The 15,205-nt window shown below is 35.3% G+C and overlaps 1 protein-coding gene across 3 annotated transcripts in view; it reads left to right on the top strand.

Annotated features, from left to right (window-relative positions):
* The window catches only part of p130CAS (Serine_rich_CAS and FAT-like_CAS_C domain-containing protein p130CAS), a 126,177-nt gene that overhangs the window by 44,591 nt on the left and 66,381 nt on the right, over window positions 1-15,205 (top strand). The window contains exon 1 of one of the 3 annotated variants that reach the window (XM_072538096.1): window positions 13,470-13,555. The exons of the other annotated variants lie outside the window; for them this stretch is intronic. Coding sequence (XP_072394197.1) covers window positions 13,547-13,555 — 9 coding nt within the window. The 5' untranslated portion in view covers window positions 13,470-13,546. Of the gene's footprint in view, window positions 1-13,469; window positions 13,556-15,205 lie in introns of those variants that run through there. 3 annotated transcript variants of the gene reach the window in all.

Genomic DNA, 15,205 nt, shown 5'->3' with positions numbered 1-15,205 from the left:
TAAATTAGTTATCAAAAGGCTGTGTAGCGATAGCAGAAACGAAGATATCGCATATAACATCTTATTACTGTTTTGACAGAAGAAATTAATTATTTTCTCTAAAAATGTTACAGATTGCCTGAGAAAGAAAAGAACCAGGCTCAATGATGGTTAATATCGCCAACAAAGTAAAAAAATTGACAGAGCAATTTAAAAAAAAGTTTCATACAAAAACGAAATGTAATGAATGGTTCAAGAAGAATGCAAAAAAAGTATTTGAATGGAGTAATTTAAATAAACGATAGAGAAGATCGCTGTTCCAGTTCTGCTCCTAAACAAAATACTTAATTATACACGTATTTTAAACCAACATGTAAGAGACTATACGATTTCTAACAACTAAATGTTCGGACAAACGAAAATTTATTGAAAATGTTCATCTTCACAACAACCTTGCTTATTGGGTTAAAGAACGAGATCAACAATACATTAAACTCTATCATTAAAAATAAAATATTGAAATGGCTTAGTCTCTATAAACTTTGAATTGCAGTGTTGGCGGTAAAATAAACGAAAATGTTGCATAACATCGTGACAACAAAATTTTGGTCAAATTCAAAGTATTTCAATTTTTTTATTTTAGCCCTATTTTGATGATTGTTTTAGCACATTGAAGTAAATTTTGATCTGGTATAGTCAGTTTTTTGATAAAATTTTATATTTGACCTATTGTACGGGGTTAATTAAAACGTGGTTTTATTATCCTAACTTTGAAACATCCTGTGGAATAATTCCGTTTGCGAATTTTCGTAAAAACTTATTTTTCGGTTGCAACCATGTCTCCTAAGCATTGTGTTTTTTGTTTCATGTCAAAATATGCCTTGGCTCAATTTTAGAGCAAAATGAATTTATCACCCACAATTTAGGACTTTTTAAATTATGATTATTTTGGAGTTATTTTGTAATACGGCGAGGTGGCTTTAATGATTGTTATCATTATGTCAGACACTTACATTTTGTTTACCTATGATTGATCATGGTTCTTAGTATCGAAGATTGAGCAAAAACCGTTGCTCTGGTTGAAGATGGGCGAAATTATGAATATCTGGTTAGAGTACTACACACTCATCGCTCTACCATCCAAAGGGTAGTGGAACGTTTTATACGAACTGGAACAAACAAGCGTAAAGCGGGAAGTGGCAGGAAGCGCAAAACTACCGCTTTAGATGATCGTTTTATACGAGTCAACGCTTTGCGGGATCGTCATTTAACAGCGGTGCAAACAAAAAATCAGCTTCAAGAGGTTCGAGGCAATAATGTTAGTGTATTTACATGCGTCGAAGATTACATGAATTTGGTTTGCAAAGTTGCAGACCAGCAACTGGGCCCAAATTACTTCCACGGCACAGAGTGGCTAGACTACAATTTTCCAGGGAACATTTACATTGGAATTTAGGACAATGAAGTGATGTTCTTTTTACGGATGAGTCGAGATACTGTCTTCACTCATCAGATGGGAGACTATGGCGTCGAATTGGAGAGAGGTTTGCGAACTGTGCTTTCAGTCCCCGCGTTAGCCACGGAGGGGGTTCGGTGATGGTATGGGCAGGAATACCCCGAGAGGCGCACACTGAATTGGTATTTATTGAGGGTTCGTTGACTGCACACCGGTATATTTAGGAAATTTTATCGAATCACGTAGTACCCTTTTCTCAATATATCGGCGATGATTTTCTATTAATGCAAGATAATGCGCGACCCCACTCTGCAATGTGTATTACGCAATATTTAGAGGAAGTTGGTATTAATAAAATGAACTGGCCAGCGTGTTTGCCAGATCTGAACCCAATGGAGCAAGTGCGGGACATGCGTGGTAGAAATATTAGAGGTCGCGAAGTCGCACCAGCCTCAATTAACGAACTTCGCTTGGCTCTAGAACAGAAATGGCAAAATATCCAGTAAGATGATATTTGCAACCTCATAGACAGCATGAAATTTATCAGCCTCTCCTTATATGTACCTGTTCTACGAGAAGTAGTTACTCTATCATACATTTCATCCTACACAATTTTGACATACTCTCTTTTTTCTTAAATGTCAACTGCGGAACCTCTTTAGATAGTAACATGATAAGGTGTTCAATATCAATGAATAAATAATAATTCCATTATTAAATTAATCAGAGTAATAAAGTGTATAAAAACCTTAGAGAAAATGAAATAAAACTTATTTAATATAAGGGCAAACCATTTTTAGTTCTGAGAACTGCTGCACAATCTCACGGAAATTAAATATTTACAGGAAATAATGAATAAATGCCTGTTTTTATTATTAACAAGTTATTTAATGAATTTAGGTTACAATAATAATTATAACACAGCATAAATCGATTAATTAATCACAGACACAATGCATAAGAGACATTTTAAAATTAAATGAAATATATTAAACAAAACGGGGAATCGACATTGTTTATCATCATATCTGTATTTATAATTACACATATCATCAGACTGGCTCCAACAGTTTTTTACAAATATTTACGGAAGCCATTCTATTTTTCTTTATGGTTTTATTAATACTGTGACATGTTTAACAACATGTACGATGATTAAAAATTAATCTGCCTCATTGTCAACTGTGTTTTAATTAAATTAATGTTATATGCAAGGAGAAGACTATCCTCTTTCTTTATTTGAGCCAGGATTATTGTCTTTACCTTATCTGTCTAGGCTTTGTGGATCCCTTACCGCAGCAAGCCTTGTAGTTTAGGCCAGTTATGGGCAAACTTTTTTAGAAACGGGACAAAAAATAAAAGAATAGATTTTGACGGATCAAAATAATTGTTTATTTAAAAAATACGGTAAGCCATATTGAGTTACTTTTATAGCATCAGAATTAAAATAATGCGATGTATGAATATATAAAAGCTAACAGGCTAAGATGGGCAGTTTTTTGAGAGATCAGAAGATAGAAGATCAGTAATCCGTCCCAGAAAAAGATGGATAGATGATGTTGAAGCCGATTTATCTAGGATTGGGGTACAGCAATGGGAAATAGAAGCGCAATATCGTAGAAGATCGATTCATTTACTGCAGATTCCTTCTTTCCAAAAAAAGATGCTCACAAATGTATAAAGATTCAAATGTGCGAATGCTTTGACCGATGGAACAAGTTATGATGATCTCGTGTAGGGTTTCGTCTCTTCAAGGAATGGTTGTTCCCTTTTTTTTAGAGAAAATCGGGAAAGAGGGTCAGTGATGCAGCTTCTTGGTAGTGACAAAGTTGATAGGGGGAAGAGAAAGAGAATAGAAAGGTGTAGGTGTAGGTTAGCCTTGATCGTTGCTCAGAGGAGGACCTTTGCAGTGTTACCAGATATACAAGATTAGGAAACTGCTCTTAAATTCAGAATTGTTGGCTTTGCAGTTTGTTATCTGCGATATTTTGGGAAGGAGTAGCTTCAAAGACATTGTAGGTTACATAAGGAAGTTCATGGCTTGATAGGTTTAGAGGCTTAGCTGGAAGAAATGGAAGTTTTTCTTTAGGAAATCTGGTGAAAATATGCCATAGGCGGTGTTAGGGAGTTTTGAGAACTTCTTTTGCTCTGGAGTTGGAGTTTTATATGGTTCTTAGGACTTACCTCTTGCTGAGAGTTTAGATCTGACTTTATATTGTAGGGATGTTCGCGAGTTGATGTATATATACTGAAGGCAAGTGCGAACGATTGTTCAAAATTCTTCTCCGGGTTTTCCTTTTAGTTGCCATTAAGGTGTTCATTTGACCTTTATTGAGCGCCCAATAGAAGCGGGCCCTGTATTCGACTATTGATCTAATGTAGGCACTAAGCATTATAGGTGTGCCGAAGAATACGTCTAGTGTTTTCTAGTTTACCATATAGGTCCGTTAGGAGAATGGCTCTTCTTCTTACCCTATCTAGGGTGTTTTTAATGTCAGTGTTAACTTAAGCCTTTCTCCATTGAGCAATATCTGGTTCTCATCCCTTAATCGGGATGGGCCATGGTGTCTGAACAGACTTAACTGCGTTTTAGCAGATATAAATGTTACTCTTCGTTTGTTACACCATTTGACAATTTTGTCTAATTTGATTTGAGCCTTCTCGAATACAGATCGACACCTTTCGGTACGGTAAGCGGTAACTGCGGAGAAAAGTGCCGTGTCGTCACCATAAAGAAAGATGGAGTTGGGTTTATTGATGGGAAGGGAAAGCTGTTGTAGACTGTGTATAACATCGTTGCTAAAATGAGCCCTGTGGAATTCCTAATAAAGAAGATACATTTGGTTTTTGTTGTGTCTACGTTGTACGCTGAAAGGAGAAACACATTTTCATCTAGATTGAATTAAAAATATTACAATGTTTGTTACGAAGATTGTTTGTGCCAACTGTATAATTAAACTGTTTGTTTTCGTAATAACAATACATATTGATAAACATCTGTTTTTTCAAGTATTTTCCGTCTTTAAAATTTAATACTTTTATAGTTGGTGAAATATGTTGTTCAAATCTCAGTCATTATTTCACATCAGCGCATGCGCTTTTTCTTTTTTTATACTTGCTATTAAGTTGAGAAACTATATGTGAAAATTTGCGACTAGATTTTACGACCTAGTATTTGTTCTCTATAAACACTTTTTGTTTCCGATCCGGTCTTTAAAGAATAAGATCACCTTTACCAGTGGTTTGTTTAATCATTCCATTATTTTGGAACCAGCTTGTCCAGGTCTAGTGGATGGGTACCATATATTTTGGAAGACACTTGCTCGCTCCCAAAAATATTTGCATCCTGCGATCTGGTGCCTCTCAGTTATGCAAAAAATGGTTTTCTGTTTTATATTCTGTGCCATAGAGCCTGCATTTTAAGTCTGCATTGAGGACACCTGCTATTATTCTGAGTTATGCTCTGCCCGTCTATCGAACCATTTTCTCATTACCGTAAAGAATACCTTAGGATTGATTTGCTTAAGTTCAAAAGCATTTATGTTTATTTTTCCTTACACAATGCAAGATTGCTTAAATCTCTTCTTGGAACACAAAAGTATATTCTCTTAGTGTAATAGAAATACTTTCAGTTCCACCATCATTGGAAATTTCTACACCCGACCCTTCTACAAGTCCAAACTCGTCTGTGTACTACGTATAACATTATAGCCTGAGTTGTGTGTTTCCTCTGCCAGATCATACCCTTGGATGGATAAATACTTGGAAAGGAACTTAAGGCCTGAATCTGGCCACTATATGGTCAGAAGTCATCATCCATACATATCCCTAGTTTGATTTATCATGTTAATATGCCCTGATCTATCCATTATATCCAATCTATAATATCCAATTCTGGTATCTCCCTTGTAACGTTGTACAAAGGAAGGAAATCCATTGTCCAGTGATTATCAGTGGCACTATAGCTCTAGTTGTTTCGCCAGTCGATCTCGTCCATTGCTGACTGTTGTCAATTTGCTGCGCTTATCTTCCTCCCGTCCTCGTCCAGACCATCTCTATTACACGATATCTGCTATCTTACTCCTATTTTGTACACGCGGTAATTATAGAGTTCATCTGGCAGGATAGTTTTCTTTCGCCGTTGAAAGCAGAGTATTTGCTCATTTCCCACCTTACTGGTACCTTCCGAAGGCGCCATCTAGTTTGATCGCCTTAAATGAAAACAATTTAGCAATCATTGTCTTCTGTCCTTTGTTTTAGTTGCATTAAGCAAATAAAGCTTATTGAAAAGCTTTCTATTGCTTAGATGTAGAGCAATCTATGCCTTAGGAGTACAATGCCCCAGCACAGTGGGAAAATTAGCACCCTACCACATTACTGCTTGTCGGTCTCTGGTTTTGACTTTGTAGAATGTCGGATGATAGGCAATAACCTTGAAATCGCGACAACCTGGTAATATTTTACGAATTCAGATACATAGGCTGAAAAAGTATTGTGCTTCTAAGGCATATATTGTCCTAAATTTAAGTATCTATATCTTTTATATGAAGCAAAGTGTAAATTTAGAAAAATAAAAATTGATGTTAAACTGAATGCCATTTCTCTTCTACTAACGAAGAAATATTGAAATGTAACCTGAGTAGATATATGCATGTATCATCCAAAAATCAAAGTGCAAAAGTATCATCCAAAAATCAATGTGGAACATAAGATTTAGTCCATTTAGTCCATTTTTTCACGGTTTTTACTCAGGGCTTTAAAGACTCGCTTCAATTGGCATTAAATTTAAAATGCGTGAGTGAGTGCCACCCCTTGTCGGAGGTGAAAATATTGAACCTTTAAATAACCCCCGAAATCAATGGAGAATTCAATTTATAGGAAAAAATGTATATAGACTTTTCTCGGTAAGTTACTATTTTCTAAGTTATTCACAAATTGTTAATTTCCTACCTAAAAATGCATATTTTTGAGTCGTTTTTCAAAAAGAACTCGCAAACAGTACATTTTAACCAAAAAGCCATAAGAATAAAAAAAGAAACCTTTAGAAATAATAAATCAAATTGTTTTTAAATTTTTTTTTTTCGGCTATACAATCAGAGTTACAACCTGATTAAGGTGAGGGTTTATTTGAATTAACCTACAATCGAAATTATCATCAAATAACCTAAAAAGAAGACGTGAAAAAAAAAATAAAAAAATGATAAGAACGTTTTTAAAAAGTATGTGTGATTATCTCATTAAAATAAGAAAAAAATATGAAACGAAGTTCCTTGGCGTTTCCGCAAAAAGCAGAATTAATCTGTTTTAACAAATAAAACTCTTTCCTAAAACAACTCTGGGAAACAACAAAATGAGAAGTTTGTATTTTGAGAACGATTTCCGAAGTGGAAATTGAAACTGTGGTCAATCAACTTACTTTAACCTTTAATTGTGGCTTATTCCCATTTAAATAGTAATTACTTTAAAATGCCACAAGAAAATAGATTCAAAACAATATATAACTTTTTCTTTGTTTCCTATGCGCATTTCAAATTTCATGTCAATCGGTACGGTTCTTTAGAATTCTGAGGTTTTAGAATATACAGGGTGTTTCAAAAAAAGGTAACCCCGTCTCTAGGGTAGGTAAAAAACTGAAAAATAATTGGGGTTTGCTTAGTAAAAAATTTTTGTAACGTCATCCGTTTTCAAGATATAGGGCGTTGAAGAAAAAAAAATTTACATATTTTTTACGATTTTGCCGAAACTACTGGCAACATTGTAATGAAATTTTATACGAATATGTTTTGGAAGCTGATACATCCCATGAATTTGTTTTTATATCTGATTCTCATAGAGGGCACTAGTTACATGGATCGTACTAAATATTAGTGAATATAACTTTTTTAAAAGTATAATTATTAATCAAAATTTCAAGTAAACATCATTCAGTTTTACACGAAAAAGGTACTCTTGATAAAACTCGATACTGTGTACCGTTTTCGGAATATTTTGATTTGAAAATTATGAAGTAATAATTGATGCTGGTAGTAATGATAAAGTTCTAATAGGTATACCTCTATTTTCTCCAAGTGTGCCATGGAAATCTGACATTTATTGATTGTTATGACGATAAATCAACAATAATTAGAGTTTTGAAACCTTGTTATTTGTAAAATCAAATCAAAATGTACTCAAATGTTGAATACACTGACATCTTATTAACCTTAGGCGAATGTTTAGGATGTTCTAGTGCAGCTGTGACACGTTATGCAGAAAAGTTTCCTAGAAGAAACTTACCAATTAAAAAAACATTTAGAGCCGTTGAACGACGTTGTCAAGAAACTGGGAATGTGAGACCAAATAAAATAAATTCTGGTAGACCAAAAACAACAAGAACAATTAATAAAGAAAATAATATTTTAAATTTACTTGATCAAGATCCAACAGCGTAAGGAATATAGCAAGACAAACAAATACTTCTTCTTCAAGTACTTGGCGGATGCTGAAAGAACAGCAATTACATCCTTATCATTACAGACAAGTCCAAGAGCTCTTGCCAGATGATCTACCGGTTAGAGTGGAGTTTTGTGAAACATTGCAACAAAGGACAGCCCACAATCCAAATTTTTTAAAATGCATTCTTTTTACGGACGAGGCCACCTTTACGCGACAAGGTATCTTTAACTCCCATAATGCACGCTACTGGTGTGATGAGAATCCACGAGTCAAAAGGATATCACATTACCAACACTCATTTAAAGTTAATGTTTGGGCAGCAGCTTTAGGTAACAAATTAATAGGTTATCTATCATATTCTACCTGGAAATTTAAATGGTGATAATATGTATCTTGATTTTTTAAACAATTCCTTATTCAAATTATTAAAAGATTTAACGCTAAACGAGCGAAGATCTTTATTTTTTATGCACGATGGAGCTCCACCACATTTTGATAGAAGGTATCGTAATTCGTTGAGTAATCATTTTCCGAATCGATGGATTGGTAGAGGTGCAGAAGATCTGATTCTGAATTGGAATAAAGAATTCAACGTCAATTTAATGACATCATAGCTGATCCCCTACCGTTTAGAAGGTTAATGGAATCTTTAGAAAAAAGAATAGGCTTGTGTATTCGCGAAAACGGAGGGCATTTTGAACACTTAGTGTAATTGAATTTTATTTTATGTTCTTAGTCATTAATTTAATTTTCTTCTTGTGAGTTTTGTTTAATTACTAACTATTTTATACCAGCATCAATTATTACTTCATAATTTTCAAATCAAAATATTCCGAAAACGGTACACAGTATCGAGTTTTACCAAGAGTACCTTTTTCGTGTAAAATTGAATGATGTTTAAGTTTACTTGAAATTTTGATTAATAATTATACTCTTAAAAAAGTTATATTGACTAATACTTAGTACGATCCGTGTAACTAGCGCCCTCTATGGGAATCATATATAAAAACAAATTCATGGGATGTATCAGCTTCCAAAACATATTCGTATAAAATTTCATTACAATGTTGCCAGTAGTTTCGGCAAAATCGTAAAAAATGCGTAACATTTTTTTTTCTTCAACGCCCTGTATCTTGAAAACGAATGGCGTTACAAAAATTTTTTACTAAGCAAACCCCAATTATTTTTCAGTTTTTTACCTACTCTAGAGACGGGGTTACCTTTTTTTGAAACACCCTGTATTACCGTGAAAGAATGGACTAATTTCACGATTTAAAGAAGTATGTGGAGATCACAGACCTCACTCATCACTTTTCCGTCGAAACTGTTCACTTTTATTCAATTCATCTACATTTGCAATAGCAATAATATAAATGTAAACCTCTTTTCGCGAGGTTTAACTAGAAAGTTGTTTACATTTCTGTGTCTGACTAATGATGACATTGTATGCATATTTAGACTGCGGCGCCAGGATAATACGCCGAACCTGCAAGTGCCCCAAGAACCGATACAAAAGGTAGATAATAATGTGCATTTTACTTCCAATAATGTCTAAAGAAATGTATAATGCTTACATTAGTTCTTCGATTTTGTAGCATTTTTACTACTTAGTGTAAAAACACTATCAGACTGTTAAGTTGTTATGGAAATATTTCAGCGAAAAGTAAGATTAAAGATAAAACAACTTACTGCTTGAATGTTTTAAGATGCAAATCGAACGATTTTAAGTTCTTAAAATGTATCATCTCGAATTTAAATTGTAGAAATTATAAACAGGGTTTGAATAACATTAAAGAATGTTTACAGATTTCTCTAGAATGCATTACACAGTTTAATGTACGTACTTCGATATAAAAGAATACAGGCATTATTAAGTTAATATAATAGCTAAACTGCTACTAGTTTATTAATATATTGCTGGTTTTATAAACGGAACGAAAAATAAGAAAAAGTGAATAATACTATCCAAGAAATACTAAATGCAACACTGGCAACGTTTTATATCGTCTGTCCAACATGTTGGTGGACGACTTCTGCTTCGGTAGACATTATCTCTTGGTCTTCATTCCAGTATCCGCTTTCTCCATCTGTTATCTGTCATTCGAGTCACGTGATCTGCCCAGTTCCACTTCAGTGTTGCTCGTCTCTCTACAGCATCAGCCACCCCTGATCTTCGTCGTGGCTGCGGCTGGCGGTTTGGGATCTTGTCTCGCAGTGAAACAACCAGGAGGGCATATTTCGTTCTCTGCTATACCCCTCCTCACTTCTTAGTCTACTAAATCGAAGTGTGGTTTGTTGTGTTTAGTTGAGTTTTGTTAAAAGGCCAAATGGAGCATTTTATCGAGAGCGTGAAATCTATATCTTTCCATTACTTCACTAAGTTCTACAAATAGTGCAAATTCCCCATTTTCTCTTCTGCATTTTATATGACTGGCTACCGAAAATCGTTTTTTTTTTTCGTTACTATTCCGAGCAAGCAATGCTTCAGCAACGTTAACTTCCGCACCATAATTATCCTCAGATGAAGAAATGCGTAAAAGAACAAAAGTAGAGGATGTAATACAATGCGCTGCTGTATTGAAGTGGTCTTGGGTAGGACATGTTCTAGACAAGATGTTACCAGGTTGCCTAAACGCATGGTACCGTGCATACTTGATAGCTGGACATATGAAAGAAAAAGCGGGAAGACAATGCCACCAGGTAGCAAAAGACAAACTAAAATGGAAACTTAAAGGGGAGGCTTCCGTCCAGGAGAGGACAGTCAAGAACTGTCGAAGGAAAAAGAAGAAGTCTAGATAAACATTACAAAGAACTAAAACAGTTATATAATGAACTGGAACAAGCATTGGGCCTATACACGTCACAATAGGTAACATGAGAGGTTTGTGTGAAGGGTATTTGATTGGAAACTTCGGGCTGTGAACTCGAAATGAAAAGTTCTAGCTCAATTCTTCTGAGAGAACGAAAGAAAATTACGAACACATACTATGATCTACTAGCCAGAATACCTTGTATATGAAGAACGCTAGTAGATAACCAATAGTATATTATAACTAAGACATCAAATTATCTCTTCATTAAAAAGATATATAGAAACTCTTAGAATACAATTTGAAATATACCCCGGCACTGATATAAAGTCAGATCATAATCTATTAATAAGAAGATTTAAAACTAAACTTAATAAGCTATCATTCGAAACAGGCCCAAATAAAATACAAATATGTCAATTAAAAGTCATCATCAAAAAAGACGATCAGAACATGCAAACATATAATGGAAAATTCTATAAAATACATATTAGACATATGAAACAACTTAAAAGAGCCAACAAAAAATAACAACGAATGGATAACTAATGAAATCCTAAAATCAATCGAAAAAAACACGAACAAACTGGAAACGTAAAAAAAACAATACAAAAAATCAAATAAATAACAGCCAAAAAAAAAAAGAGTAACATACTACTGAACATGAATGGGAATATAATTCTGGACATCCAGGACACAAAAGAAAATATGTCAAGACTATATCCAAGAATATCTCAGAGAGAAAAGACCAGAACAGTGTTAAAACAAGTAATTCTTCTTGTTCCTCCTCTTTGTAAGCAATTCTGCTTGTTCATTGGCGGATTAATACCTTGATTGGTGACGTATCTCTTGCTATTTTGACGACACGGGTCTCCTCCATTCTGCTTATTCTATTTTTTTTTTCTATTTTGTGTCCATTCATTTATACACTGTACGTTACATTTTCTTCTAATGTCTTCACTTCTCTTTCGATCTCTCAGCGTATTTCTTTTAATTCTTCTTAGTACTCTCATCTCTGCCGTTTCTAGAAGCCTTTGCGTTGTGGCTGTGTCGGGTCTTGTTTCTGAGGCATATGTCATTATTGGTCTTACACTGGCTTTATAAATTCTTGACTTCATCTCAGTGTTAATGTGTCTGCTTCGCCATATAGTGTTATTAAGGCATCCTGCCAGTCTATTTGCTTTTTGTACTTGATCTCTCACTTCTTTGTCCAGGTCTCTACAGCTAGAGTCACATTGCTTAATGGCGTGCCCTCCAAGTAAAGACTTGGCCAGACCCTGAGCTACCTGGCCTTTCGGCATACGCTCGTTAGTGAAACCTCTGCCCCTACGAGTCCGACACCAAAGTGAAGGTGCCACGGGGCGCGTACCAAAAACGTCCCGTGGGTCCCCCCGTGGGGGTACCCCGTAGGGTTACCACGACACGTCTACTATACGCGACCCGCGGGGGCTCCACCTTCCCCGTAGTACCTGTGTTGTGAGTACCTTGCCTACCCGTTACTCCCACACTACGGGCGGGTAGGTTCGGCAGGCGGAGGAATTTCCACCTCACACGTAGACAGGTCGCCGCCGAGGATCTCTCCTCTACCACTCTTGGATCTCCCGGTGGGTACGTGCCGGGGCACCCTTACCACGCCTGACCGAAGTCAGGAGAGGTATATACGGGCCCAGCTCGTTCAACCTCACCAGGCTCTTTTGGAATGGGAGTAGAGTGGTCCCACGAGAGTCTCGTCTCGGATACTAGGAATGTAGACCGGTGACCGTGTCGCCGAAGCGACCGTGTGCGTTTCTACCAACCCTACACCTCAAGCGACGGCTCTCCACCTCCCTATTCCTACCCATTAGTCGCCTCTTACGACAGGCAGGGCTTTCTGACCCCGGTCGTATTCTTATCTCCGCGAGACCGGACGGAGAGCTAGAGTCACAGTCTCCACATTTCCCAGGTATTTTATTTCCATTACTTGTTCAATACTGATGCCATTAATTTTTATTTTTCAATTCCCTTGTCTTATTCCGCTGCCTATTTTTATAGGTTTTGTAAGTTGTCCATCTATTCTGACTTCCATTTTGTTGTTTTGGTAGATGTTTTCGATAGTTTTTATAATATATAGGGGAACTTCTCTATTACACAGAAGATGGATTACATCTTTGAGTCTTACTCTATCAAACGCTTTCTTTAGATCAATCAGACACAGAAATGCTGGTCTATTATATTCTAGCGATTTCACAGTAATTTGCTTTATAACGAATATTGCATCTGTACACGATCTTCCATTACGAATTTCCATTATGAAAACAAACATAATTTTGATCACAATACAGATGGGTGCAATTTGTTGCACCATTTAAAAAATTTATTGAAAAAACACCAAAAAGATAGATCGATGAACTTCCAAAAAAAAAGATCGATGATGGATCTAAGGATGATCAATAGCTCAAAATAGTGAAGTTGGGGAAGGCCTTTGTCCAAAAACCATAGACCATGAGATGTTTGATTCTAAAAAGGACGAAAATACTGACAAAAATGCTTCGGCTTCCAGCGTAATATTAATCAAGTGTTGCTTGACATGTGATCGCGTAAAATTTTATATTACACTGGTGGTCCGTTCGCACATTTTCCTGTGCAACTTAAGTTTACGCAATTTGATCGCAGATGTATGATGCCTGTAAAGAATTAGGGATAACAGTGTCTAAAACGAGATAATAACTACAAATGGTATATGTTTACGTGACAAATTATAGTGTTATCTATGCGATACAATTAAAGATTTACCTTATCTTAATATCATAGTAGATCTTGACAAAACGTTCGAGATTAAATTCACTTCTATTTAGAAATTGGTGCCTTGGTGTCTTCCTTTCACAAAATGCAAATCGTAAGTAAATTATTAGTCATTTAGACATTGCAAATATACAATTTTTTTTAATAGTTATGTTGTTTTAGATTTTAGGAATATAAGTCAGGTACAATATTTCAAACTTAACATAATTTTTACCTGTACTTCAAACACTAAACTTTGCTCTGTCCTTAATGTATACTCATCATATATTATTTTCTATTCTCAATTCTTCTTCCATTGGTCTGCTAAATGTTTTCATTATGTACCCTTAAAAGTGTACTTTAATACATCTACACCCAGTGTTTCAAGTTTATTATCTTGTTTACTGTAAATATAGTAGTTACAAAGTCATCGAAAGAGTGGTCCGATAGAAATGTTGTATGCTAACTCTGTTTTGCTTTTGGTGAGAAATCTTAGCACAATATGGACACAAAGTTTACATTTTTAAAATTTTGTTTTATCAAAAAGGTTATCTTTCATAATCCCTGTTTCTTTAGATTATATGAAGCAATATTTTATAGCAATTATTACTCATGTATATAATTGAACTTACTTATGCTTAAGCGTCATTTACGAAATACAGTAGTGCCTCTTATTCGCGGTTAATACGTTACGCCCATTACCGCAGTTACGTGAAATTTCAGATAATAACGAATATTAAAGGCATGACGTAGATGGGACAGCTCTCCACCATCTTTTCCTGTTTGAATGATTACCCTTATAGCTGCATCGATTAATGGTTATTTATATCGTCGACAGATTCGATCTACACATTCTTCCAGCAGACTCCGTCTATGGTTTCAGTTCATCTAACGCTCCTTTAATGTAGGGTATCGCATCAGTGATGTTGACCAATTTGCAGCTTTACATTCCGTCAAGATCAGGGTTCGAATCGATGGCTATTTTTATAATTTAATCAATTGGCGCGTGTATGAGGCCTTTACACATCTAATAGCATTCTAGTTGAGCATCTCAAGTCTCGTAGTTGTGTTGGGTGGTACAAACACCACCTGATCGGTTTCCTTCTTGATGCAGAGAACCTGAAGATGGCGTAGTACATTGTTTATTATTAATAAAACTCGAAAAGGAACTTTTCCTTTACTAAATACTTATCACTTCAAAGATGAAACATCCGCGAAACTATTGAGTACATAACGCCGCCGTATTCCTTGTGATTATGTTGTCAAAAAACCATCAAGACAATTTTTATTTCTTAGAGGTGCGGATTTTTCATAGTAAATAACACCAACCTTGGTCATACGCCCAGTCACATCGTCACATAATATCAGAGCCAGTCGATTTTTTTATCCTTAATGAATTCAGGAGCTTGTTTTAACTTTTTTCTAATACCAAGCCTGTCTTAATTGAAAACTTAACTAGTTTTACCCATTTTCAATAATTTTCTTAAACTCAGTTGCATCTTCAACAAAATAGCGTCTTTCTTATTTGCGAATGTAGCTTCTCCTACAATTTTATTGTTTTTTTAAGTGGTACCTATTCCGGAACCTATACAGCCACCCACCTTCGGCTGGCAGTGGCATTGTCTTCTGTACAATTGGTTTCTTAAAAATCTTCGTATAAACCCTTGTGCTATAACACATCTTCAGCAGTAAATCCTAATTTATGATTAGAAAAACACCTATTTTTATGTAGAAATTTTTTTATTGGTTAGAGTTAGAACATTTC

The sequence above is a fragment of the Diabrotica undecimpunctata genome, chromosome 7, assembly GCF_040954645.1.
Source record: "Diabrotica undecimpunctata isolate CICGRU chromosome 7, icDiaUnde3, whole genome shotgun sequence".
In the NCBI taxonomy this organism is placed as follows: Eukaryota; Metazoa; Arthropoda; class Insecta; order Coleoptera; family Chrysomelidae; genus Diabrotica; species Diabrotica undecimpunctata.
Note: the sequence above shows the minus strand (reverse complement) of the source record. Positions and strands in the feature narration are given on the sequence as shown.